Source organism: Epinephelus moara, chromosome 2, assembly GCF_006386435.1.
Source record: "Epinephelus moara isolate mb chromosome 2, YSFRI_EMoa_1.0, whole genome shotgun sequence".
Classification (NCBI taxonomy): domain Eukaryota; kingdom Metazoa; phylum Chordata; class Actinopteri; order Perciformes; family Serranidae; genus Epinephelus; species Epinephelus moara.
This window is the reverse complement of record NC_065507.1, coordinates 1,852,401-1,879,595: the sequence shown is the minus strand read 5'-3', so window position 1 is coordinate 1,879,595 and position 27,195 is coordinate 1,852,401. Positions and strand designations below refer to the sequence as shown.

At 39.6% G+C, this 27,195-nt stretch overlaps 2 protein-coding genes across 3 annotated transcripts in view; both read left to right on the top strand.

Moving 5' to 3' along the window:
• Nucleotides 1–3,423, top strand: part of esrrd (estrogen-related receptor delta) — a 10,363-nt gene extending 6,940 nt beyond the window's left edge. For both annotated transcript variants that reach the window (XM_050065745.1, XM_050065736.1), the window contains exon 8: nt 2,223–3,423. In XM_050065745.1, coding sequence (XP_049921702.1) covers nt 2,223–2,461 — 239 coding nt within the window. In that variant the 3' untranslated portion in view covers nt 2,462–3,423. The remainder of the gene's footprint in view (nt 1–2,222) is intronic.
• A 2,023-nt stretch (nt 3,424–5,446) lies between these two features.
• On the top strand, nt 5,447–26,818 carry zgc:162872 (BAR_ACAPs and ArfGap_ACAP domain-containing protein). The gene is made up of 22 exons (XM_050065426.1): nt 5,447–5,821; nt 5,902–5,959; nt 8,719–8,838; nt 9,029–9,082; nt 10,341–10,399; nt 12,198–12,381; nt 12,519–12,563; nt 12,835–12,930; nt 13,029–13,103; nt 13,449–13,552; nt 14,190–14,241; nt 14,632–14,732; nt 14,903–15,014; nt 15,256–15,449; nt 17,285–17,354; nt 17,453–17,547; nt 18,289–18,365; nt 18,575–18,729; nt 19,577–19,686; nt 19,774–19,884; nt 20,199–20,260; nt 20,357–26,818. The coding sequence occupies exons 1-22, from the start codon at nt 5,769–5,771 to the stop codon at nt 20,551–20,553; spliced, it is 2,184 nt and encodes a 727-aa protein (XP_049921383.1). The 5' UTR covers nt 5,447–5,768; the 3' UTR covers nt 20,554–26,818.
• The last annotated feature ends 377 nt before the right edge of the window (nt 26,819–27,195 follow it).

Sequence of the window (27,195 nt, the reverse complement as noted above, 5' to 3'; positions counted from 1 at the left end):
GGAAAACATGCAAAAAAGTAAGAAATCAGGAAGGGGGCAAACACTTTTTCACACCACTGTATATAGAAAACACTGAGTGAGGCCATTTCGCATAACGATATAGAAAACACTGAGTGAGGCCATTTCGCATAACGAGCACTTTACTTTTGATACTTTAAACAAATTTAGCTAGTAATACTTTTACTTAGAGTAAGGGTTTACTAAGGGGTTTTGAATATCTGTGAGTGTATTTTTATATCTTGGAACTGATACTTTCATACAGGGCTAAGTAACTAAGCTTTAACATAGTATTTCTAAAATATTCCTAAAATTACTTCGATTTTTCTATTGTCATATTTTGTGGCTTTATCAAATAGATTTGCCCTTAAGTGTCACTTCTTCAAAGTTCCCTGTGGAGTGTCTGTTTATACTAGAGGGGATAAACCTCACAGTGGGGTGGCAGATGCCCCTGATGCCCCCCTGTACTGCAGATCTGCCCCAGACACAGAAACAACATAAAACAGAAGCAGCAGCATGAATACTCATATTGATTTACAATTTAAAAAGAGGAGAAGTTTGGGGGATGATGGAGGGGGATCTGAAATTATTGATCCCAGAGGAGTGTTTATTGATATTGATCAGAGGCTGGGAGCTGAAGCAGCACTGTATTGATTAGCCCCGAAAATGTTTGGGGAAGGGGGTCGTCTTTGGAGTGATTTTTTTTTTTTTTTCACAAAGTGTTATTCTACACATGCCCTTTGGTTCCCACTGAAGAAGTAGCTTTAACAAATAATTTCATGTTTCCAAAATCTCCCAAAACAGCTGCTCACTGTAGTTTGTGTCAAACAGGAGGAAATAGTGCTTTTGTTGGGGGCTATTTTACAGTGTGAGTAATTTCAAGGTAACACTTGAGCTCTATGACACAGAAGGAGAAGATACATAAAGCACTTTGTTGAGGCTAACAGCTGATCAATAACATCTGACTGGCAGTGTATGATTGCATAAAACACTCCTGTTGAAGCAGTGCATGATGGGACACCTCCAGCTGAAGTCTGGTCAGTCTCCCACTGTCTGAGCCTCGGATCAATAAAGTGTATTGATAGACTCGGTTCTGGATCTATAAACAGTTAACTGTCTGCTGGAGGACACAGGGTGTGTGTGTGCGTGCACTGTACAGACACCCACAGGCTGACCTTGACCTTTATTTAACTCCCACTTGACCAACAGTTGTACCCACCCTTAGTCTTTTATTTTGAAGTTGAGTCACCGTGGAAATGAAAATGTGTAAGCTACAACATAAAAAAAATATTAAAACATGTTTACAACACAAGAAAATATAAATAAATTACACACTATTCAATAAATAATTGGGGTAAAATCACAGCAGACTGCACTCTGTTATATAATTTTCAGGAATACTATATAAATATCATAAAACACCTTCACCTCAAAACTACAATACAGAACAATGAAACACACTTTAAATCCACCTATTTAGCATTTATAAGCAGTTTCTAACCATTTAATAAATGTTTGTAATGCAGCTATAATAACATTTTAAATGTTTACTTAGGTACAGTATGAGTAAACAATTACAGTTTGCCCTGTGAAGACATCTTTTATGTTTTGAATAAATGTTTGACAAAATTATTAAACAATAATAATGAACATTTTTATGTATAAAGTTATTAAAAATGTAATAATAATTTTGACCTAATATCTCATATTTGTGCTTTAGTATCAGTACTGATTTACTTAGTCAAAATTTTGACTTATTATAACACTTTTAATTTTGACTTTGACTTAAAATTCTTAAGTTAAGACTAGTTTTTAAAATTTCATTTTCTGGCAGCAACAGGCCTCCATGGGTTTGCATAATATTTAACATTGCATTGCATTTTATAAAGTTAATATATGTATTTTCATGTAAAATCTTAGTCTTTAAAGCAACTATAGTGGTGAGATAAATGAAGCAGAATAGAAGTGTAAAGTAGCATAAAATAGAAACACTTTAGAGTCATTTAATGAGCTGATTATTGATGTTTGATTATTAAAACCCAAATGTATTTAGTTTTCATATTTAACATAAGAAGCATCAAATTCTCGCATTTTAGAAAAGTACATTATAGCTTTAAAAAAAATTGATAGTAGCAGATCAGTTTTCTGTTGATTGATTAATCGTTGTAGCTCCACAGTACAGGACTTGAGTAAATGTCCTGATGTCTTCTTCTCTGATCTGTCAGATGCCGACCCGGTCGACTGTCCAGACTTGGTGCAGAGGTTCCAGGACGGGCTCCACGAGGCCCTGCAGGAGTACGAGTCGTCCCGCAGAGAGCAGCACCGGACAGGTCGTCTGCTGATGAGCCTCCCCCTGCTGCGGCAGACGGCCGACCGAGCCGTGCAGGCCTTCCTGCGGCTACACCGCCACCGCTGTGTCCCCCTCCACAAACTGCTACTGGAGATGCTCGACGCCAAGGCCTGAACATGTGTAATCACTCTGAGGACCACCTTCATCATCATCATCATCATCATCATCATCATCGTCATCATCATCATGAGGACACAGACTCTTATTGAACTGTTGAGCTGAACACTGAGACTATGAGACTATCCATGTGGAAGACATGAATATAACATTTGTCTGACAACTTTAGTTACTTTTCAGGTGACAGTTTTTCATCCTCTTCCTGTCCAATGAAAACCATGTATCTCCAGATGTGTTGGTCCTGAATGTTTGTGATAAACTGAAGGATGAAATGTCCCCCATTGAGTTGAGAAAATTCTCTTCCTTCTTAAGCTAAAATAAACTCTTTAAAAACCCTCTTGGATCAGCTGGAAAAGTCGTTGTCACAAAGCTGACAACAGACTGTTTTTCTGACTTTTTAGAGATGTCTGGTTCTCACAGGACACCCATGCTACAAACATGATGATCTTATAGAATATGATGCGTTGCTGTCGATTAAACTACCCAACAGTATATAAAGGAGTGAAAATGAGCACAACCTGAAACATCTACAGCAGGAAAATGACACATATATATTAATGCAGCAGTGATATTAGTCCAAAACCATCATGTAGAATAGAAAAACACTGACAGCATGAAACTAAATACTCTGAATCATAGACGTATATAAACTGTGGGCTATATAAAGATGTTTATATACAGTCTACACTCAAAATACACAACCTTTAATTGTAGTGGAATATTTTGACAGTGTGGTATTAGTGCTTTTACTTCAGTTAAGGATCTGAATACTTCCTCCACCACTGCCTGACTTTAGAGGATGGAAGCTGCCAAAACCCAAAATAAATAAATAAACTAAATTAATATGCCATTAAATGTAACAAATATAATATTAAAAATAAACACAGACATTAATTGATAAAATGTGACATAAATTGATAATTCAGTTTTAACTTCTGTATTTATTTCAATGCTTATTTACTTTCCAATTTAATCGTCCCTTTTATTTATTTTTATTGATTTTTAAATTTATTTATTTATTTTTGCATTTATTATTATTATTTTTTAAATAATGTACTATGTATTGTGATTTTGGGACTCTCATATAAATAAAAAAATTAAGTAAAGACTTGCTTCTGTATTTATTTACCTTTGTATTAATTTCTCTGCTTATTAGGGTCCGGGCAGCTAAGCTGCCAGGACACTATTGTAATCCTAGGTATTCTTCTTCTTCTTCTTCTTCTTCTTCTTCTGAGGAAATCATACTTCCCATGGGTGAAAACTCACCAAACTTTGCACAAAGGTCCAGTCTCATGCCAGATATCCTCAGCTGTAAACTCANTGAGCCTACAGTGCATCAAAATGTTTGACTGTAAACGGTACTGTAAACATATACATGCAAATTCTTGCTAAATAAATCTTCAATGTTCATGAAAAAAATGACAAAATTCTAGAGTCATGGTAGATGATGTGTGGCACATTTCAGAATTTTATCTCAAAAACTGAATTTTTGACAGCATTTTGAATTTTGCGCTAATGTGAACAATTGGAGTCAATGTAAAAATGGCGATTTTAAACATCAGTTTTTCACTTATGGAGCAAATCAATCATTGTTACAAACAAATTACCAACATCTCCATGCTGTCTAGATGCAATATGTGTATTTTCAGATTTTTGTCTTAATAACAAATTTTTTTACAGTGGTTTGAAATCTGCCTTTCCATGCACGGATGGCTGCTTTCCTACACAACAGTGAATGGCTTACTCAATTTGTGAAGCCACTGTTGAGTTGCTACTTGCCAATTAGCTCAGAGCGGTAGATGACCGTCTTAGGTTCCAGAGGTTGTGAATTTGAGCCTCAAGTGGTGCAGAATCCACATTGTAATGTAAACATCCTAACCCTGCTCCAGCTTATTGCTTAAAATTGCCTGAGCGTGACTGATCACTGTGCAGCATCTTCATGTCTTTTATCTGCTAAAAAATCTGCCTTCTCATGCTTGAAAATAAACCAGACTTTGCACAAAGATCCAGTGTCAATACTTCAGTGTGAAACCATCTGAAGCTTCTCACTTTGCACATAGCTCGACTAGTTAAACATCAGTTTTTCACTTGTGGAGTAAATCAATCACTGTTACAAACAAATTACCAACATCTCCATGCTGTCTAGATGCAATATGTGTATTTTCAGATTTTTGTTTCGATAACTGAATTTTTTACAGTGGTTTGAAATCTGCTTTTCCATGCATGGACGGCTGCTAAACCTGCACATCTGGCTTAGTCAATCTGTGAAGCTACACATGAATTGTCACTGACTAATTAGCTCAGTGAGATAGAAATTAATTCTTAGTCGCAGAGGTTGTGAGTTCAAGCCTCAGGTGATGCAAAAGGCAGATTGTGTTGCTAAATTCCAAAATGTCTTACAATTCTTCTGCTTGTTGCTCAGAATTGCCTAAAAATGCCCAGACCCGACCCCTCGCTGCGCAGCAGCTATAATTTACTTTACAATTTAATTACCCCTTTTATCTTTTTTTTTAATTATTATTTTAATTTTATTTTATTTATATATTATGTATTTAAAAGTAATTTATCTATGTTTTGTGATTTTGGGACACCTCAAATAAATAAAATAAATGACTCAATAAATAAATGAATATGACATTAAATATATATATATATATATATATATATATATATATATAACAAATATAATATAAATGTAGGCATAATTTAATTGATAAAATGTGACAAATTGATATTTCTGCTTTAATGTGCATCTTTATTTATTCATCTTTGTATTGATTCCCCCTTTTAATTAATGTTAGTAATTTTTGTATTTATTATTTATTTAAAATGTATTTATTTATGTTTTGCGATTATCGAACACTGAAATAAATAAATAAATAAACAAAGTCGCAGTACCACCCCAGGTCGCAGTGTGTCGCTGTTTCCCCACTGCTGTCTGGATCTGATCCAACCCACCCGGATGTTTGGCGGAGCAGCAGCAGCAGCAGCAGCGGGCTGCAGGATGCACACACAGACAGCTGTCACACTGAAAACACATTTAACACGGTTTTAATGACACTTTTATCCAACATGCGTGACAGTCAGGCGCGCGTGCACGATGCCCGATCGATCTGTCATATATGAAACTATCGATACGGCTCGTGGAAGAAGTTTATCGGCGGTTTTTCACAGATTGTGGACGGAGTTAAGTATGAGGAGTGAGAGAGGAGCTTTTGAATGGAGCTAACCGGCTAACTGTAGGCTAACAGGGTTATATTAACTTTATCAACAGTTTGACTCAGTGACAGTAACAGAAGACAACATGGACACACTGCTGGACTTTGAGGAGTGTGTCAAAGACTCACCTGAGTTCAGGTAAGTACACATACACACTTGAGCATCTCCAAACCGCGCATGTGCAGAAGACCTGATGATGTTTTATTTATTCTGCTCAGGCTGAAGCTCGAGCTGTTTGAGGCGGATGTGTCTGCGCTCGAGACAAAACTGGATAAGGTACAAGTATTACTGTTACTGTGTTACTGTCACTTTTGCGCCTGCTACTGTTACTGTTTACTACTGCTGCTACTACTGTTGATACTGCCGCTGCTGCTGATACTATCACTGTTACAACTACTAATGTTATTGTTAATACTACTGCTGCTCCTACTGTGCTTCTGTCACTACTACTACTGTTGATACTGCTGCTGCTACTGTTGATACTGTGTTACTGTTACTACCGTTACTGTGTTACTGTCACTGCTGCTNTACTATCACTGTTACAACTACTAATGTTATTGTTAATACTACTGCTGCTCCTACTGTGCTTCTGTCACTACTACTACTGTAGATACTGCTGCTGCTACTGTTGATACTGTGTTACTGTTACTACTGTTACTGTTACTGTCACTGCTGCTGCTGCTACTGTTGATGCTGCTGCTACTACTGTTGAGCTGCTGCTGCTACTGTTGATGCTGCTGCTACTACTGTTGATACTGCTGCTGCTACTGTTGATACTGTGTTACTGTCACTGCTGCTGCTGCTACTGTTGATGCTGCTGCTGCTACTGTTGATGCTGCTGCTGCTACTATTGTTACTGTGTTACTGTGTGACTGTTACTGTGTTACTGTGTGACTGTTACTGTGTGAATGTTACTATTGTTACTGTGTTACTGTGTGACTGTTACTGTGTTACTGTGTGAATGTTACTATTGTTACTGTGTTACTGTGTGACTGTTACTGTGTTACTGTGTGAATGTTACTATTGTTACTGTGTTACTGTGTGAATGTTACTATTGTTACTGTGTGACTGTTAATGTGTTACTGTGTGAATGTTACTATTGTTACTGTGTTACTGTGTGACTGTTAATGTGTTACTGTGTGAATGTTACTATTGTTAACTGTGTTTCTGTCACTGCTGCTACTACTAGTGTTGATACTGTTGCTGGTACTTCTGCTATTACTGTTACAACTACTACTACTGTTATTGTTACTACTACTACTACTACTACTACTACTGATACTGTGTTACTGCTGCTACTGTTACATTTAATAGTACTGCTGCTTCTCCTACTACTTTCATTACTGCTACTACCACAGCTACTTCTTCTACTGTTAATACTGCTGAGGCTGCTACTACAACTACTACTTCCACTACTACTACAGCTACAACTGTTACAGTGGTACTGATACTGTTTTTGCTGCTGCTACTACTACTTCTACCGTTACTACTGCAGCTATTGCTGTTACTGTTACTGTCAATACTACTACTACTACTACTACTACTACTGTTACTTTATTATTGTTACTGCTGCTGCTGCTGCTACTACTACTACTACTACTACTAATAATAATAATACTGTTACTACTGCAGCTACTACTATTTTTACTGTTAATACTACCACTGCTACGACTACTAGTGTTGATACTGCTGCTGCTACTTCTGCTATTACTGTTACAACTACTACTACTGTTACTGTTAATACTACTACTGTTATTGTTACTACTACTACTTCTACTACTACTGATACTGTGTTACTGTTACTGCTGCTACTGTTACATTTAATAGTACTGCTGCTTCTCCTACTACTTTCATTACTGCTACTACCACAGCTACTTCTTCTACTGTTAATACTGCTTATGCAGATGCCACTACTACTGTTACTACAGCAGCTATTACTTATACTACTACTGTAGCTACAACTGTTACAGTGGTACTGATACTGTCTTTGCTGTTGCCACTACTACCACTGCTGTTACTGCTGCAGCTTCCACTCCTACTGTTAATACTGCTGCTGCTACTACTACTACTAGTACTACTGTTACTACTACAACTACTATTCTGTTAATACTGCTGCCGCTGTAGCTACTACTACAACTTTCATTACTATTACTACAGCAGCTACTTCTTCTACTGTTAATACTGCTGCTGAGGCTGCTACTACAACTACTACTTCTACTACTACTACAGCTACAACTGTTACAGTGGTACTGATACTGTTTTTGCTGCTACTACTACTACATCTACCGTTACTACTGCAGCTACTGCTGTTACTGTTACTGTCAATACTACTACTACTACTACTATGCTGTTACTGTTACTGTCAATACTACTACTACTACTACTACTGTTACTATATTACTGTTACTGCTACTACTACTGCTACTACTACTACTAATAATACTGTTACTACTGCAGCTACTACTATTTTTACTGTTAATACTACCACTGCTACGACTACTGCTGCTACCACTGTTAATAGTATTATTGCTACCAGGCTTCTACGTTACTATTGTTAATGATACGAATTGGGTTAACACTGTTACCACTTACTTTTACTATTACTACTACTACTATTTCTGTTATGACTAATTTTACTGTTTATATTGCTACTACCACTGTTACTTCTACTGTCACCACTATTACTTCTACTGTTACTCTTAATACTGCCGCTGCTGCGACTGCTAATGTTACACCTGTTGATACTGTTACTGCCACTATGACTACTACTAGTGTCAATACTGTTAATGCTACTTTTGCTACTGTTTCTATTATGACTTATGGAGCTGCTGCTACTACTACTGTCTCTGTCACTACTGCAGATACTTCTTCTGTGGTGTGACTCGTGTGTATCTGCTGCCCCCCTGTGGCTGACACAGTTTATATATCAATACACAATAGCTCGTTATTTTATCAACACTTATTATTGTATACCTGTACTTATGTACCTGTGAGGAGATCTTATCTGTCTGTAATCTTTGTCTCTGACCAATCAGGTGATGAAGCTGTGCAGTAAGATGGTGGAGGCGGGTCAAGCCTACAATGCAGCCAATCAGCTGTTCCTGACCGGCCTGGCTGAACTTTCCACGTACAACAAGAAGGACAGCGTCATCACTGTATGGAGCTAATTAATGCTAATAAATGTGATGTTTTGTTATAAATTGATCCACCAGTAGTTTGTATAAGAGTGGAAAAGGCCTCTCGGCAGTGTGTTGGTTCTGGTGGCAAATGGTTGGCATCTCGCTATTGTTTTCACGGTTTCCTGTGAAGTGTTTCATACTGACTTCCTGTTTTCTTCCATGTCAGAACTGTCTGAACCAGTTCAACCAGGGCCTGCAGGAAATGGTCAGCTTCCACACGGTGAGTGCACACACACACATCCTGTTTTCTGTGTATTCAATGTTTTATCCCTGTCTTTGCTATAACATGGTGTAAGTTCGGGCTGCAACTAATTTTTTGAGTCGGGGATGAATGACCCTCCCTCTACTTCAATGTGGAAATCTGTGATCTCCAAGGTTGTGACAATCCTGTTTGGATGGAAGGACTTGTCTTCATTGTGGGGCAGTAATAATATTACTTTTTACAGTAAGGAGTAGTGTAATTAATTACCAAAAAAATTCAGTAGAACAGTCACCCCAAAACCAAACAACTTGTTACAACTTTACTGTTTGTTATCACGTCACCACTGACTTGAAAAACAGCGTCACATCAGCGGTCTCATTTTTGTATTTGTCGCACTGTGCATGCACGTCTCAAAACAGCAGGCTAGTTTGCAAGATGGAAACGCTTTCCTTAGCAGCTGGAAATATTACATTTACTTTGATATTGTCAGGTGGAATGGAAAACACATCCTCAAACCGCTGGTCTGAAACACCTACTATGACCGACAACACACCATGGAACTCCAGGACATACACCCCACCGTGGAGGTCTGCTGTAGCCTCACTGGTTAAACAACCAAAACTGGATTTAATTCGTGGACAGCTGCAGGCTACAAAAAACTAATGAAACCTGCAGATGGATATGTTGTGGAGAAAATGTTGCTCCACGAGTGACTCTCCGTCTTTCACCCTGAGCCTAGGGAATATAACGATTACAGGCAACTGTAGGCCCCTATCCTAAAAAACAAAAAATCATTTGTAAGTGATCTAGCTTCAGCCACACTTACCAGCAATTACCCTGACATTCACACATCTGAATTTTGGGGAGATGTGCAATAACCAGTTTTATAGGGTGTAATAGAAGGTAGTATGAGGACTAGTGTAACAAATTACTGTTGTCAGAGAGTGATACGTAATTTTATCACTTTTGAAAGAGTAATGAATAATATATTACATTTTTAGAATAACCAACCCAACGCTGCTCGTCTTGTTCCAAAGAAATGGAAGAAATTGCTGAAGTCTCTGATAGTTCAAATGGAAGATATTTGTGGACAAATGTCTGAGTTGGGGACAGTTCAGAAAATCTCACGGATAATAATTAAACAGGTCTAACAGGCTCTGGTCCGGGGGCCCCCTGACGTCTCAGGCCCCTGGACCAGAGCCTGTTAGGCTTGTTCAGTATCCATCCATGAGGTCGATGCAGCTGATGATGTTGTTTGTCTTTCTTTTGTCCTCAGATGTTGTTTGATCAGACTCAGAGAGCCATCAGTCAGCAGCTGAGCAACCTCTGTACACAGTAGGTCCAACACACACACACACACACACACACACACACACACACACTCACACTCACACTCAGACACGGTCAACAGTTACTTGTACATATCAGGACCTCTGGTTGTGCTTTATTTATTTATTTATTTATTTTTTGTTAAGATTTGTTTTTATTGAAAGAAGCTCAATTTTCAGCGCAATTACCCAAACTTTTCCATCTGTGCATGAAAGAATAGATTTAAAAGAAAGAATAGATTTAAAAGAAAGAACAAATACACTACTGTACAGAAACAAATACACTTGTAGAAAGAGAGGCTAATTATAAGACCGATAATCAATCAAGTGATCAATGCCTTTATTGTCATTGCACAGCTGTACAACGACATTAGGTGTCTCTAGTAGATCATACAGAAATTCACAGACAAGCAGACACATTAAAGACTTGATATATATGAGTATAAAAACAATAGATAGCTATTAAAGCAGAGTAAGTACAATAGATTATTGCACAGTCACGAAATATTGCACATATTCAGGATATTCTTTTTAGTTGTTATTGCACATATCTTATAGCTGGGTTATTCACATTTTAATTCTTTAAAGCATTTGGGTAAATGCTTTTTAGGAAGTGCGAGCTTTTAGGGACCTTTAGCGCCTTCCTGAGGGCATGGTGATGTTTGTGGCCTGACAAAGACATTGGGTTCTGTAAATGTCCAGGTAATGTAAATTTTAAAGCTTTATAAATACTCTGACTCCCGAAACCTTGTCCCAACAATCAGCAGCCATGGGCTCCTCTAAACAGCTGCCTAGCACTCTGAAAACTAAAATAACTGATGAAGACAGTTAACAGGAACTGTGGAGGTCAAGCTGAGGTCTGAAAGACCAAGAAACCCCCCCGAGAGAGCTGCTCGTAGGATTGCTAAAAAGGCAAATCAAAACCCTCGTTTGACTGCAAAAGACCTGCAGGAAGATTTCTCAGACTCTGGAGTGGTGGTGCACTGTTCTACTGTGCAGACACACCTGGACAAATATGAGCTTCATGGAAGAGTCATCAGAAGAAAACCTTTCCTGTGTCCTCACCACAACATTCAGCCTCACAAGTTTGCAAAGGAACATCTGAACAAGCCTGATGCTTTTTGGAAACAAGTCCTGTGGACTGATGAAGGTAAAACAGAACTTTCTGGACACAATGAGCAAAGGTATGTTTGGAGAACAAACTGTTAAACACGGGGGTGGATGGATGATGCTTTGGGCTTGTGTTGCAGCCAGTGGCACGGGGAACATTTCACAGGTAGAGGGAAGAATGGATTCAGTTAAATTCCAGACATCACAGCATCTGTAAAAAAGCTGCAGATGAAGAGAGGATGGCTTCTACAACAGGACAATGATCCTAAACACACCTCCAGATCCACAATGGACGACCTCAAGAGGAGCCAGCTGAAGGTTTGGCCACGCCCCTCACAGTCCCCCGACCTAAACATCATTAAACATCTGTGGATAGAGCTCAAAGAGCAGAGCATGAAGACGGCCCAAGAATCTCACAGAGCTAGAAGTCTTTTGCAGGAAGAACGGGTGAAAATCCTCCAAACAAGAACTGAAAGACTCTGAGCTGGATACACTAAGTGTTTAGAAGCTGTGGTACCTGCCAAAGGGGGCGCTACTGAGCACTGACCATGCAGGGTGCCCAAACTTTTGCTTCAGGCCCTTTTCATTTTTTGTTAATTTGAAACCGTAAAAGATTTTGACCAGGGGTGCCCAAACTTTTGCATGCACCTGTACAATCATGACGTTGACGATTACAATAACAATGTGTCTCTGAGGTTCCTGCCCCAGCTGCTGGAGACCAGGAGGGAGTTTGTCCGGATAGGGGACGACCTGGAGACGGCCGCTGTCAAGAATGCTCAGGTGTCTCGCCACAAACCTGGTGATGCAGAGCGGGCGAGTCACCTGCTGCTTGCCACACGCAAATGTTACCAACACTTCGCCCTGGACTACTGTCTGCAGGTACACACACGCGCACACACACACACACACACACACACACACACTCACAGCTGCCATCATATCACATCACCGCACATTTTATTTCCATGTTTGAACAACAGAGAATGAAATATTCCGCACGTTTCAATTGTTTTCAGCTCAACACCTTCAAGACTCAGCAGAGAATCGACATCTTAAACTCAGTGAGTTTTTTAATTTTACAGTCATATTTATGTATGTTGTTGTTTTAAAGGAGTAGTTCAACATTTTGGGAACAAAGCGTATTCTTTCTGTGAGAGTGAGATGTGGAAACCAATCTTGTGTCAGGATGTGGTTAGCCTAGCTTAGCATCAAGACTGTAAGCAGGGGAAACAGCTCGCCTGGCTCTGTCCAAAGTTCAAAAATAGTGAGCTCAAAGTTTTGGATAAACAGTTGGAGTTGTTTTGAAATGTGTGTATTGTTGTCTGTTGTCAGGTGTTTTCCTTTGTCCATGCTCAGTTCACCTTCTTCCACCAAGGCTTTGACCTGCTCAGGGACCTGGAGCCCACCATGAAAACCATGGCAACACAGGTCCTCACCTCTGACCCCTTTCTGTCTCACTTTTATCTTAATTATCACCTAAACGTATGAAATCCAGCTCACTGTGTGTGCTTGTTTTCTCTATCCAGCTGTCGCAGTTATCATCAGACTGTGCAGTTAAGAGAAAAGACCTGGAGAACAGACACCTGCTGGTGCAGCAGAGAGTAAGAACTTCACCTCTATCGGTCCATCTGTCTGTCAAGATCTCTGCCACTGATAACTCTATCTTTATTGTATAGGCCAGTGTTCATTTTGAGAGTTATTATAGATTTAGTCTTGTGTTGTTGTCTGTTGTCTCTCCACACCACGCTCATGTCTGTGCAGTGAATGTGAGGCTACTTAGCTTAGCATTAAGACTGGAAACAGGTGGAAACACCTTGTCTGGCTCCACTCAAATGTAATAAAATCCACCTAAACTCACTGGCATGTTGTATGTTTAATCCGTACAGTAACCAAAAGTGTTCTGCGCATAGCGCCACCTGAAATTGTTGTTTTGTGTGTGTTTTCAGGATGCTTCAGGAGAGCCAATGGTCAGCCCTTGCCCTGGGAGTGATGACATCATCCAGGGTTACCTCTTCAAACGCTCCCGGAGGAAATCCAAAACCTGGAAGAGGTACAATGCCACTGGTTTTTCTGCTGATCAAGGAGAGCTTCAATTAAAGGTCCAGTGTGTAATATTTAGAGGGATTTAGTGGTGTCTAGTGGTGAGGATTGCAGATTGCAACCAGTTGAAACTTCTCCTGGTTAGAATTCCTACAGTGTTTATTGTTCAGGAGGTTTTTACCGGGAGCTGAATTATCTGCAGATATCTTTTCCTCTCCAAAACAAATGGTCCAGTTAATTTAAACCAGTAAAGACAATGCATAAAGAAGATACACAAAAAGTGATCCAACGCTCACTGGAGAGGCCTGTAATTACAGTGGCTGATGAGAAACTGTGAATGAGCCTATCTAGAGCCAGTGTTTGGTTTGTCCATCCTGGGCTACTGTAGAAACACAGTGGTGCAACATGGTGATCTCCATAGACGAGGACCTGCTCCCCATGTAGATATAAATGGCTCATTCTAATGAAAACACGATTCCTTATTTTCTGGTGATTATAGACTAAAGAAAACATACTTTTTGCCAACATATCCCCCTTAACCCGACACACTGGACCTCAAAAAGTGTGTATTTAATCTGTGTGTATGTGTTTGTTAAGGTCTTATATCATTCATAATAGGACTAAACTTTATTCTAAACTCATTTCAGGTGCTGGTTTTTCATCAGAGACAATCAACTCATTTACAGGAAGTCACACAAGGTACAACTGCTCATTTATTGAAAGTGATGTGGCACGTCTCAGCACGTCTCGGCAGGTCTCAGTTTGGGTTAGAAATACTGAATTTAAACAGAAACTTAGAACCATGTTTATTGTCCCTGACTGAGGTCTGATTCTTGATAGTTACAGATTTTGTTTTTGCATCTTTACAAAGTGTTTTAGTGTTTTATTATTGATTGACTGCAGCTTTTTTTCCAGAGAATATTAACAAAACCTCAGACATATATAATTACTTTAACCTGGAAAACGCACAGAGGAGATGAAAGTGGTACATGATGTTATTTTGGTGCTGAAATAAAACAAATAAATTAAAGAACAGATGATGAACGAACAGAAGGAGTAACATTGGAGTGTTTTGTGTTCGTGTTGCAGGAGGAAGCCGTGGTCCTGTTTGAAGACCTCAGACTGTGTGCTGTCAAATCACTGGAGCACATCGACCGACGTTTCTGCTTCGAGCTGCTCTCTGTTCAGAAGTAAGACTGTCACACGTTCACAATGAAGAATCAGTCGGCTGTTATTCTGTTACTGTTTGTTTTCATCAACAAATCTCATGTCCTGTGGCTCTCAGCTTCAAGCCCTTTGGTTTTACTGAAGTCGTAGATCTTTAAAAAACACCAACATATAGTTTTATTTTTCTTGTCAGATGCTGTGCTCTGCAGGCAGACTCGGAGCAGCTGAAGCAGGCCTGGCTCAGCGCTCTGCAGGGCAGCATCGACCTTGCCTACAGGGAGAGAGCCGACGTTCATATCACACAGGCAGGTTCACTCTGACATATTACATCATCTCTTCACATTCATTTTCTGTCAAAAAAAAAGAGCTATTATAAACTTTTAATATGTTCTAATGTAGAAATCTAAATCTGTCAAGTAAGTAAAGCTGTCAGATAAATGTAGTGTGGTAAAAAGTAGCATGAAAAGAAAATACTCAAGTAAAGTGCATCTAAGTGCAGCACTGTTATTATTGTAACATACAGACTTTATCCCTGCCTGTGCACAGCCTAAAGAGCTCCCCCCTCTCCCGTGTGGTGGGGACGCCTCCCCGGGGCCCCCTGCTCAGAGGCCGCCAGCGCTGAGCATGGCCCTCAGTGGCCCTGGGAACCTGCGGTGTTGCGACTGCGGCGAGGAGGATCCTCGCTGGGCCTCCATCAACTTGGGAATTACCATGTGCATTGAGTGCTCTGGCATACACAGGTAACAGGAGCCGCTCGACATCACAAAATTATATTATATTTTATACCAGTGGTTCCCAACTGGTCCAGCCACAGGGACCAGATTCCTCCCTAGTTGTTAGTTCAGGGTCTACACGGTTTAATACATTCAGTATGTTATTAGAGTTTGGCCATGTCATTGAGCTAGTTACTTACTCTACAGCAGGAAATGGAACAAAAATAAAGTGTGTTTTTTACAAACTTGACACGTTTTCAAGTCATTTTGTGGTCTATTCAGAATGGACCCACGACCCACCTTTGGACCGCGACCGATCAGTTGGGAACCACTGTTTTTTACTGTAGAAAGTACATATTTTATTCAGTACACTTTACTGTTTAAAAGGCATGTCACCATACTAATGCAGAGGCTGGTAAACATGGTGCTGTCCTCAACAACCATGGTTCGAAAACTCAGTCAATCCTATCAGACTTTAACACCCAGTGCATAAAAGGTTGAGTTTCACTTTCACTGCGCCTGACGTTTTGCTGCTTTATCCGTGCCTAGAGTACACTCTGTGCTGTAAGATTGTGAAGCAGCCAATAACCAAATGATATATATTCTGACAGCGCTCCAAATGAATAGTAGATTTCAAAAAATAGAAAATCAAAACATGGCGGCAGATGTTTTCATTGTTACGGGTCGCCACAAAGAAATTAATGTGTGGGAAAGCCTAATAAATCCCATATACTTAAACAAACACTCCTTTATTAACAAGATTTATATATAATTTAAATTGTATTATTGATCCCTGATTATCTGCCTCCAACACAAAGTACTAGTCTATGTGGGTTCATCAGATTTTGTGGGCAAGGAAACATATTTTAATATACAGCCCACAGTAAATAAACATTTGTCCTCTATTGTCGTAGTTGTTCAGGACTTGTCCATGTAATATGTGATGGTTGGTCTTTGTAGTATTTGTCCTGCCTCTCCTTGGCTATGATTGGTCGGCTTGATAAAATGATTTAGGGTTCCCACAGTCATGGAAAACCTGGAAAAGTGTCGGAATTTCAAAGGCCTGGAATGTCAAGTAAGCCAGATTAAATCAAACAACTTATTTGATGCTTGATACAACTGGAAAACTTGCGCAGTTCTCATTTTTCATGACTTTTACCAGCCAAGCCTTCTGCTTTTAGACGTTACATGTATATGTGACATAGTGTGGCGGCGTTTGTTACAGGAAGTGAGACTCTCCTGCATGTGTGTGTGTAAAAAAGTACAGTAACCAGGCCGACAAGTGACGCAGACACAGTGAAGTGCAAGCTTTTATGAAATGAAAATTTTATTAAGAGTCCTTGAAAATTCTGTCAGTGAAAATGTGTGGGAACCCTAATGATGAAATCAGTGTTTACCAACATTTTTCAGAAAAAAACACCAAACATGCAGCGCATAGTACTGAATAGACGCTCAGCGCCTCATCATGCTGCTGGTGTTTGTAGCAGAGTGTAAATACACAAAGAATTAACAAAATGATGCTGGCCTCAGAAAATACACTTTAGTTTTTGACGAGTTGAGGTGGAGCTGTCGGTGCAGCTTGTTACCATGTTCCACGTGTTTTTGTTGTTCTTCCTTTGGCATTTAACTGCAGACTAGAACACTTGTAGGTGTACATGTATATGTTGCCCTGTCAGGTCCTGAAGAATTGCATCCCTGCTCCCTACAGTACCAGAGAAAAACTAGTACTGCCATGTTTACAGAATTTTGGCATCAACTTGGTACCCAAGTATCAGTACCCATGACACTGTATGATGTTATTCATGTGATGTGACTTAACAATATGAATCTAACAAATATATATGATGTCATGATGTTTCCAGGAGCCTGGGTGTCCACCTGTCCAAGGTGAGATCTCTCACTCTGGACTCATGGGAGGCTGAACAGCTGAAGGTAATGGCAACCCAAAACTCTCCCATTGTATACTCGAGATCTTTACCCTCTCTGATGGTGTATATTGACACCAAACTCTTCTTCTTCTTCACCTGTAGCTGCTCTGTGTTCTGGGAAATGATGTCATGAACCGGATCTATGAGGCGCGATGTTCAGAGGAAGGGCGGATCAAACCCAGAGCCAACAGCCCGCGGTAAAATCACTTCTAATTGATTTTTGTATCTCGTTAGTGAGACATTAAAGGGTAACTGGTATTTTTCAACCTGGAACCCATTTTCACATGTTTTTTTGTCTAAGTGACCACTGGGAACAACAGTTTTTGAAACTGGAAGGCTGTAGCCAGTAGCGAAACAGGCTACAATGTAATCACTCAAAGCAATTATACACTGTCAGTTTTTTGTCACTGACAGGCTTCGATTGTTTAAAGTGTGTGACATTATGGAAAGGATCCCTACAGAGATAAACCGTTTTGTTAAAGAGTAAAATCCTTTTTGTTTAACCATAAACAGCCCTGAAATTGCCATCGCCAAATACACCAGACTCCATTTAAATAAACAGTAATTTTAGCGTGTATAGAGGCATCATGTTTTCACATCTAACTGGGGGAATTGAGGGTTTATTTTAACCAATGCAGAGTTGGTGATTGTTAGAACAGTAGAAAGAAAAACTAGGATGGCTTTTGTGAGTCAGTTAGACACAAAAATGCAGGGAAAAGGGTCCAGGTTGAAAAATACCAGAGTTGCCCTTTAAGTCAGGGACTTAGGCCCTGTTATACTGTTTGAAGTGTCAAGTGTTATTTACAGCTTCAGAAATGCTTAACTTTTGCCTGCTTTTCTGTCGATCTAAAAATAATAACGCAGGGTGTTTTTGGCTGCTGATAAGTAAGAAAACTAAACATAAAAAAAAAAAAGTTCTTTTTTTTTTGTCCCTCCAGGACAGAGAAAGAGACATGGATCAAAGAGAAATATGTGGAGAAGAGATTTGTGCAGAGCAGCAGCTCAGCTGGAGCTCGTAAGTCTAACAGAAAAGTGAAGTTATTTAAAAAGACAGAAATGTCTCAACAACCATTTGGGAGTTTGCCATGAAGTTTGGTTCAGACTATTCTCAGAAACCTGATTTCTCCAGCTAGAGTTCTCCCAAACAAAGACAATTTCCCACCCTGATTTCATACACATAAACAGGTTTTAAATATTAGCTTTTATTGGTGTTGTCTTTTTCAGATGGTGGAAAAGGCGAGGCCGGGCTGCGTCTGTATGGGGCTGCGCTGGCCGGAGACCTGATTGCCATGGCAGCAGCATTGGCACAGGGGGCAGAGGTCAACAGGAGTATTGCTGAGAAAGGGGGACACACAGCTCTAATAGGAGCTGCTGTCGGGGTGAGGAGGCACCATGAACACAAAATATAATGATGCAATTATAAAAAAACTCTGCTACAACTAAAAATCGTGCATTCAAAACTGTACTTAAGTAAAAGTATGAATCAGCAAAATGTACTTAAAGTAAAAATATGTAAAGTGCAGTAAAATGTTTAAGGTTGTGCTCATTTTTACTCCCTTATATACTGCTGGGTAGTTTAATCTAAAGCAGTGCATCATATTCTATAAGATCACCTCTAAAAAGTCAGAAAAACAGTCCCATTTTTAGCTTAGCGATTACTTTTCCAGCTGATCCAAGAAGATCAGAGAGGATTAGCTGAAAAACACTTTGTCTAGCTTAAGATGTAGGAAAATAACACTTGCAAGGTTCCTAAAAGTCCAGCTGATGTGAAGCCTCAGGTAAAGCAATCCAATTGCCAGAAGAATATGTTGGCATTGTTTCTGAAAATCACGGATACTTTACCTTTGGTCCTTAAAAAGCTGCTGGGAAAAACAGTGACGTTTTGCTAGAAAACACCCACGTTTGGTGTCTAAAAAGCTGCTGGAAAAACAACGACGGGTTGCTGAACAAGCAACCAGTTGTGTTGGTTTTTGTTCTTTAACAGTGGTCTGCAGCTTGGCAGTCGTCTTACCTAGGTGACATGCCATCCACATTCCCTTCCTCCCTCCAATGACAAAGTCAGCTGATATACTACATCACTTCAGAAATGTTGATATGATACATATAAATGTGACATATTTGTGCTTTGCAGAAATGTACAATGCCAACATTTTCTTCTGGCGAGTAAAAGAGCACTTCAAGTCTTCACCTGTGCCTGTTGGTTGTATTTCTCTGTGCTGTCTGCAGGGGTCACTGTTAGCTTGTGAGTTCCTGCTGCTGAACGGAGCAAACGTCAACCACCGAGACCAGAGAGGACAGGGAGCACTGCATGCTGCTGCCACCGCTGGACACACAGGGTAATCACAAACACACACACAGCCACACACTGACCCTGTTTAAATGAACTGGGATAAACTCCTCTGATTTTCCTTGGCTGTGTGTAGACAGGTGTGTTTGCTGCTGAAGAGAGGAGCCAATCAGTATGCTGTAGACGAGAGGGGACAGGACCCATTGGCCATCGCCGTAGAAACAGCCCATGCTGACATCGTCACACTGTGGGTGATCGCTTTATATTAATATGCAAAGAGTGTTTAATATGGTTGTGGAAGCTTCAGTTCATATTGAGTCAGGATGTAGTTAGCCTAGCTTAGCATAAAGACTGGAAGCAGGAGGAAACAGCTAGCCATGCTACATGGCCACTCCTTTGTTGCATTTTGGGTCCTGTACCTTGTATACGTTATACACGGTCCAGAACAAGAACCCTACTGTCCACTTGTGTCATGAGCTTCTTCACTGATGAGTTAACTTTTAGTACAGGTAGGCTACCAAACACTAGCCTACGACTTACATGTTGATTTAAATGTTTCAGACTGCGGATGGCCAGGATGAACGAAGAGATGAGAGATTCAGAAGGAGTCTTTGGAGCTGTGGGTGAGTAGACAGTCAGCATGAAAAATCACACGCTCTAATATACACTGTATGTACAGTCTGTACACAGAAGCACACTGACCGTAAATCTTTCCTCAGGAGACGACCAGACGTTTCAGGACATCTTCCGTGACTTCAGCGACATGGCGTCACATGACCCGGAGAGGCTCACCAGACGGAAATTCAGCCGCGGAGGCGAGGAAGAGGAGGAGGAAGAGGAGGAGGGGGTGGAGGGAGGTGCAGGAGGAGGAGAAATGGTGAATAGCCAACACAGTGTTGAGAAGAGGACAGAATGACAGAAACTGAGAATAGGAGCCTCTCGGACTGCAGACCCTCTCCACTCCATGACCACTGGGTTACCACGGTAACAGTTTGAATGGAGAAGCGTTAATTTTAACCTCTAAAAGAGTTGACTGACTGCTTCATGTAAACGATGTCTATAAAATGTTCTAAAACATAGCAGATATGATAATATAGTGGAGTATACTCTTTACAGTAACATTGAAAGTATACTTTATGTACGGTTACTGCAGTTGGAAAAAGTGTTACTAGTGTTCACGACGACGGAGGAGAAACTTAATTTCATCATCAATTAATCTGCAAATTATTTTCTGTGTAGATCGTTTGATCAAATAGTCACATTGACTTAATACTCACATACGCAAGTAGAAGCAGACAAGTGTTTTTCTTTAACTTATAATGACGTAAATATTGTGTACACAATGCTGTAGGATAATGAGATCATCGGCGTTTAGGTTGGTTCACTGTAAGCCTTGTTTTATCATGCAGCTCTGTTTGCCACAGAGTACCATCTCCCTGCAACATGAAGGCTCCATTTATGACACAAAGAAAGTGCATCAAACACTCAGCAACCAAAACAGAGGATATTGCTTATGTTTTCCCCTAGTAGCTATCGGTAGCTATCCCCAGTTACCAAAAAGTACCAATGCAAGTTCACTGCAGTCCCCAGTAGAGGAAATGGAAGACTGAGGAACAACTCAAGTATCTGTGGAAAACAAAATGCAGTGTGTTCAATGTTGTTGGTAGTTTCAGTGCATTATTTATCCTGTTCTTGTACCGGCAGCTCATTTAGGTTTTATTATAAGCTCTTTTTAGAGATCGTGCTATAGAGCCGCTACAAAGTCCCTTTATCACAGCACCTTCGTTTTTTGACACAGAACCAAACAACAGTGGCATCATGCCACTCCAGTATGCGATTTTAGACAGCTTACCGGCATGACGGGCATGACAAGTACCACAACAGCATTGGCCTCTAGTTGTAGCTCATATAACATACGTGTCGGCAGTGCTTTGTAAACAATAAGAGTGGCGTAACATGGCAAGGACATAATTTACCTTCCCTGTTATATGGCAGCTGATCTCATCCTTTGCTCGGAGGGTGAGGAGCTGCTGGACCTCCTTTTTTCCCAATTTTCGGGCATTTCTGGCCGCTGTTCTTCTTCGAGTTAGCTGCTAACTGCTATCAGCTGCTTTTTAAATCCCCTGCGGTGGGCCGCACGCATAACACATCATCAAAACACCCCACCCAGGCCACCCACGATCCCGTCCTGCTGGCTGTCGTCTTTATACAGACATTGTTTCGGTGCTGTTACTACCTCTGATGCCAGCTTAAAGGCGAGACCACTCTGTCCCCCCATTCCACAATTGTACCCTTTACACAGCACAGAGAGGAAGAATTACAGCATGAAAGTCACGCCTTGAAGATGCAGTGTAAAAGGGTCTATAGAAAAAGTTCTTTTACATGGCAGAGAAATCTTACAAAATATGTAAACAAAGAGTTAAAACCAGCTGATTGGTTGTTTTCTAGATTATTGCTTAGTCCATTGTTGACTTTTCATCTAGCGCCACTGTCAGTTCAGTCAGTTCTGTAAAGACGGAGGCCAGGCAACTGGAAGCAAAGACTACTTAGACTGAACACTGAACAAATGCCTAGGATTTGAACTGTTTATGGCTGTTCCAGATGATAGAGTTTGAGAGTCTGAACAGTTCAGCAGGACGTTCAGGGTGACGGTGACGTAAACAGGTTAAGTTAGCTCTCCAGGCTAATGTGCACTAACTCCGTTTATGTGAATCGAAATGTGACACCAGTAGGGTGGCAGCGGTGCAGGAACCATCTCAGAAAATATCCCAGTTTTACAGAACCATTAGTTCTGTCAGTTACAATGACCTTTAAAGTAATGAAAATAGTTGGGCTTTTTTTAATTACAAGACTTTTTATTTCTATAATTAAAACTTGCAACAATTTTTTAAAATGGAAGCATGGGGAGATTCTACATCCAGTTGCATTTTTTTAATACTGTAGATAAGCAAATGCATACAGTATGATAACTGTCAAATTCTATACCATGGTATACCTCAAATATAGACCAGAGACTGTGTTGTGTTAGGTTGCTGTGAGCTGTAAATTCACCACTTCTGATCAGAAAGAAAAAGTTATCTCAGAGTCTGATCGGTCAAAGCCTCTCTTCCTCCAGGCAGCTGCCTCTGTCTGACTCAGACTCAGCCTAGTCTAGGTCCACTGAAAGCAAGGAACGCTCACTCTGCAGCTAAATCTGGGGACTGAAACATTCCCAAAAGTAAACAGCACACTGAGTGACCAAAAACTGCTCAACCTGAAAAATCTCTCTGACTAATTAATCCAATCTTTTAGGGGCGGCCCTAGTTAAGAATGACGCAAAATACATCTGGACTGAGAGACAGCTGTAGGAATTTTATTTGAATTACATTTCAAACCTCGTATGGGTTTCTTTACACATTCATTTATTTGTGGCAGCCCGCAACGATCAAAACATCTGCTGCCACAAATAGATTGTCTATTTTTGGAGTTGGACTGTTAGTTAGCAGCGCTGTTGATAGATATACTGTTGAGTTATTTACAGCACTACACTGTCTGAGCGCAGAGTGTACTCTTACACAGATGGAGCAGCAGAACGTCAGGTGCATTGAAAGTGAAACTTTAACGTTTATTCTACTGGGTCTTAACTGATTCTAACTTGCCTCTGCAGCAGCCGCTCCTCTCGATCTGATCTGGTCAGCTCTGAATTGATCAATTATCCACACCGCGATTCACAAAATACTGCTAAGGGGAAAAAAAGAGCTCCGTCTGCACGGACCCGTAAAAACATCTGAATTTAGAGAAGGGACACACACATTTTAAAGGAAAAAAAAGTTTTTTAGTATAGAATGTCATAATACCATACTACTACAACCCAGTCGTCAGCTACCGCCACACAAACTCAAATTCTGTGGGAAACACTGCACTACACTCCCAATGTGGTTTGCATCCCATTTGCAAAAGTTATGTTTCATGTGGTGTTTTGCAGTCCAGACTTTATTAACTAAATCTTGAAATGACAAAAACAACAACAACTGTTGCTGGCAGTCTGAACAAGCCCTGAGTCTTGTTACATTTCTGTTCTTAACCAAAAATATAGTTTGTCACTTCCAGTCTTTATGCTAAGCTAGGCTAACACTTCCTGACTTCATGAAAAAATGAAGAAAATGAAGAAGCCTTATTTGAATCCAGTTACTGTCAGAGCGCCAGAGACCCCATAAAGCTGATTTATGCTCAGTGTTAGATACGGACACGGACGGACCCCTCTCTCTGTACTCTGCATTCTCTGTATTTGTATTTGTGCACATTTTCTGAAAGCTTTCGGGTACAGACAAAACTGAGCGGTATCATTAGAGATCATGGGGGCATTTTAGCGTACTTCAACAAGATAGGACCACTGGACTCAACAAAGACATTTTAAAAATGGCGTAAAGGATTGAATCATTAATACTGTAAAAATAGTTCTTCGTCCATACTTCCCAATGTACTTAATGGCCTCATAAAACACAGCCATCTACGACACTGCCTCGGTTAAAAGTTACATTATCAGGACCTCCTCCACCATCGCCATGTTTGTTGTTGTCAGAAACTTTTGACCCTCCAGTGCCAGGTAGTGGATGTGGCATGGGGGTATGAGAGCAGTAACGGTCTCAAAGTTTGAAATGAACTTATGTATTTTTGTATGTAAAGGGAGTTTAAACAAGCCCTTACCTGTTTACAGTGCTGTGATGATGTCACAAAGGGAGTTTGTCACCTGTTCAGCCTCCATCATGTTTGTGCGGTTACATGAATCTACGCCCCTAAAATGTTATTTAAGAATATGAATAGTTTCCATCAGTTAAAGTCCCTTCTGTCTGTATTTAATGAGCAGCACACGTTTAATTTAAATCCTCTTGTCATTCCAAGAAAAGATGCTCTAACTGTTTCACTGTGACTTAAAATGATGTCAGATATATCTGTTCATGTTGTTGTTAACAACAGTACAAAGAAAAAACTGAAGTACACTGTGTTGAAAGCTCTGGAAACATCCCAGAAATCCAGAAGTACAGTATGATCAAAAGTTATAATCCTCTAATAGTTAAATGAAATCAAACCCTGCTTTTTTCAGCCACAGCAATTTAATGTATTATTATCATTACTATTTTTTTTTTTAAATGTAATTTAATGAATAATTATCTCTCTTTATTGCAGTTTTCATTGCTTGTGGTGGAGTCTGCCACTCTTAAAGATTGCTTTTAGCTTGGACACAAACAGTAGGACAGTGTAATAGACTGAGTTTCTGGGGGGGGATTGAAGCTGTGATCTCAAAGCCACCAGACTCCACTGACAAAAACAGTCATTTTACTTGGCAGAACACAAAGTTGCTGGTCTACCCAAAACTGATCTGTTAGTGTGTAAGGTGAGGCAGAGCAAATACTCAAATGCAGCGTACCCTTGCACTAATATTGACTGTTTTTTTAGGTGTCTGAAATACATTTCTGTCCACAGCAGTGCATTGTTAAGCTTTCATGCAGGTAGATTTGGTTTATCAAAGATGATAACAGGACAACACAGAATATTTTTAAACTAGGGTATGCAGCAGAGTATCGTAATATTTTTGTGAGGCAATATCATATGGTCACACATTGCCAAGTATCTTTTTTTATTATATGGATTAATGATATTAAAATTCAAATTAAACTTAAGGTAGGTAACTACTAGAATAATAAAAATCAATTGCTTTTTCAGTCCACTAGATACATTTTACTGCTGCAGAAAATGCCTTAAGTGAGATGGACAGACTGAAACAGGGTGTCTACAGTAGTGTTCATTTTGAACTGACATCAGTGTGTTGTGTGTGTGAAATAGTACTTATACATGTGTCTCACACACACATACACATAAATATATGTATATTTAATGTGTATTTCTGTTGCAGGTTTGGTCTTAAAATTTATATAAAGTGGTATTTAAAAAGGCCTTAAAAAGTCTTATATTTAACTTGGTTATATCTGTAGACGAGCAGTGAAAACTTTATCTTATTAGCGAAAACAGATGCTGACAAATTTTTCCTTCAGGGACATAATTTACAGTTAAAAAAAGATAATTAATCCCAATATGTCGGAATATATTTTATCACAATACTCAGCATATCGCAACATATATAATATTGCAATAATATTGCATCATGACTTAAGTATTGTAATAATATTGTATCGTGGTGCCTCTGGTGATTCCCACCCCTTCTGTAAATGTTGACAACAGCAATCAACAATTTTGCGGATTTCACACATCTTTGCGTCTGTAATCAACTGCCAGTTTTCTGCCCCGAAGTGATTGCTGTTATTCGTGTGATGTCACGGTGATTTGGTCTATAATTTAACGCAATACATAAATAAAGCTGATTTGATTTTGTGATTTTATATATCCATTAAATGGCTATTGCTGAAAAAATGCAGCCCATAAATAGAATCAAAAACTGGGTTTGATTTCATGAAAAACTGCTGAGTGAATAATGAACAGCTACTTAACAGAGACAGCAAACTAGCTCGAGGACATGGCCAAATGCAAGTATGAATGAATATATTAAACCGTGTGGACCTTGAACTAATCACTAAGGAAAAATCTGGACCAGTTGGGAACCATTGGTATAAAGTGCCTTCTGGCAGAGTTTACTCCAAGATGTCACCACATTTTCTAGGTCAGGATTCAACCTCACAACCCGTCCTTCACTCTGTGGAGCTGAACATTTGACTGAAGTTTTATTTGATGTTTTGCTTCCATCTGTTTGTTTCTTTTCTCATTTGTGTTCATAAAGGGATTTAATATGTAGCTGCTGCAGAGCTACATTTATCTGTTTCTTTAGACACTTTATCAATGTGTTTCCAGTGTCTCATTTCAGTTTGCTGTGTCTTTGGGTGAAACCAGGTTGAAATATTTTTGTTTTTATGAATGAAGACTGATGTGGACCAACAGAGTGTAAAGACAGAGTCCATCCCTGAAGCAGAACACAACTGCTGTTACAGAACATCAGGTTTTTACTGATTTATTAGGAAATATTCATTTTTAAAGCCTCAGACCTGCTGAAAAAACTTCACTGCATCATTTAAAAATATGATGGAGGAGCAATATGACGTGTTTTATTCTGCTTCAGGGGGGATTTTCAACATTTCATTCCAGACTGTTACTAATGTGATGCTACTGCTTAATAAAAACTCGTTAATACGTGAAGATGACTGTCTGTTGCTTTCTTCAGGGTTCAGTCTCTGTAGGCACCTTTAGGCAGTGGTGAAGTTATTATGATTGTTCTTTCATTTATCTTACAGGACCCACGCAGTGATACTGTTCTTAATGCATTCTTGGTTTTCAAAACACCCTTAATCTGACTACTTAACTAATTAAACATGGAATGAATATGGATTGAAATAAAGGGATTTAAATGCTAAAGCCCATGTACTGTATTTATTTGTATTAGCTTTTTGTCAGCCACATTTGCTAATATTCTTTTTTTTTAATATAATTTTTGTTATGTATTAAGTAATGATAACTGTTTAATTCAATTCCAGGACTATTACCAGATTCTTGATGACATACTATACTATGA

What these genes read in the sequence shown, in the direction of transcription:
- zgc:162872 (XM_050065426.1), top strand. Translation starts at nt 5,769, where the DNA reads ATGGACACACTGCTGGACTTTGAGGAGTGTGTCAAAGACTCACCTGAG. An exon ending in CCCTGGACTACTGTCTGCAG is followed by an intron (nt 12,382 to 12,518) that starts GTACACACACGC and finishes AATTGTTTTCAG; the next exon opens with CTCAACACCTTCAAGACTCA. An exon ending in AAATCCAAAACCTGGAAGAG is followed by an intron (nt 13,553 to 14,189) that starts GTACAATGCCAC and finishes AACTCATTTCAG; the next exon opens with GTGCTGGTTTTTCATCAGAG.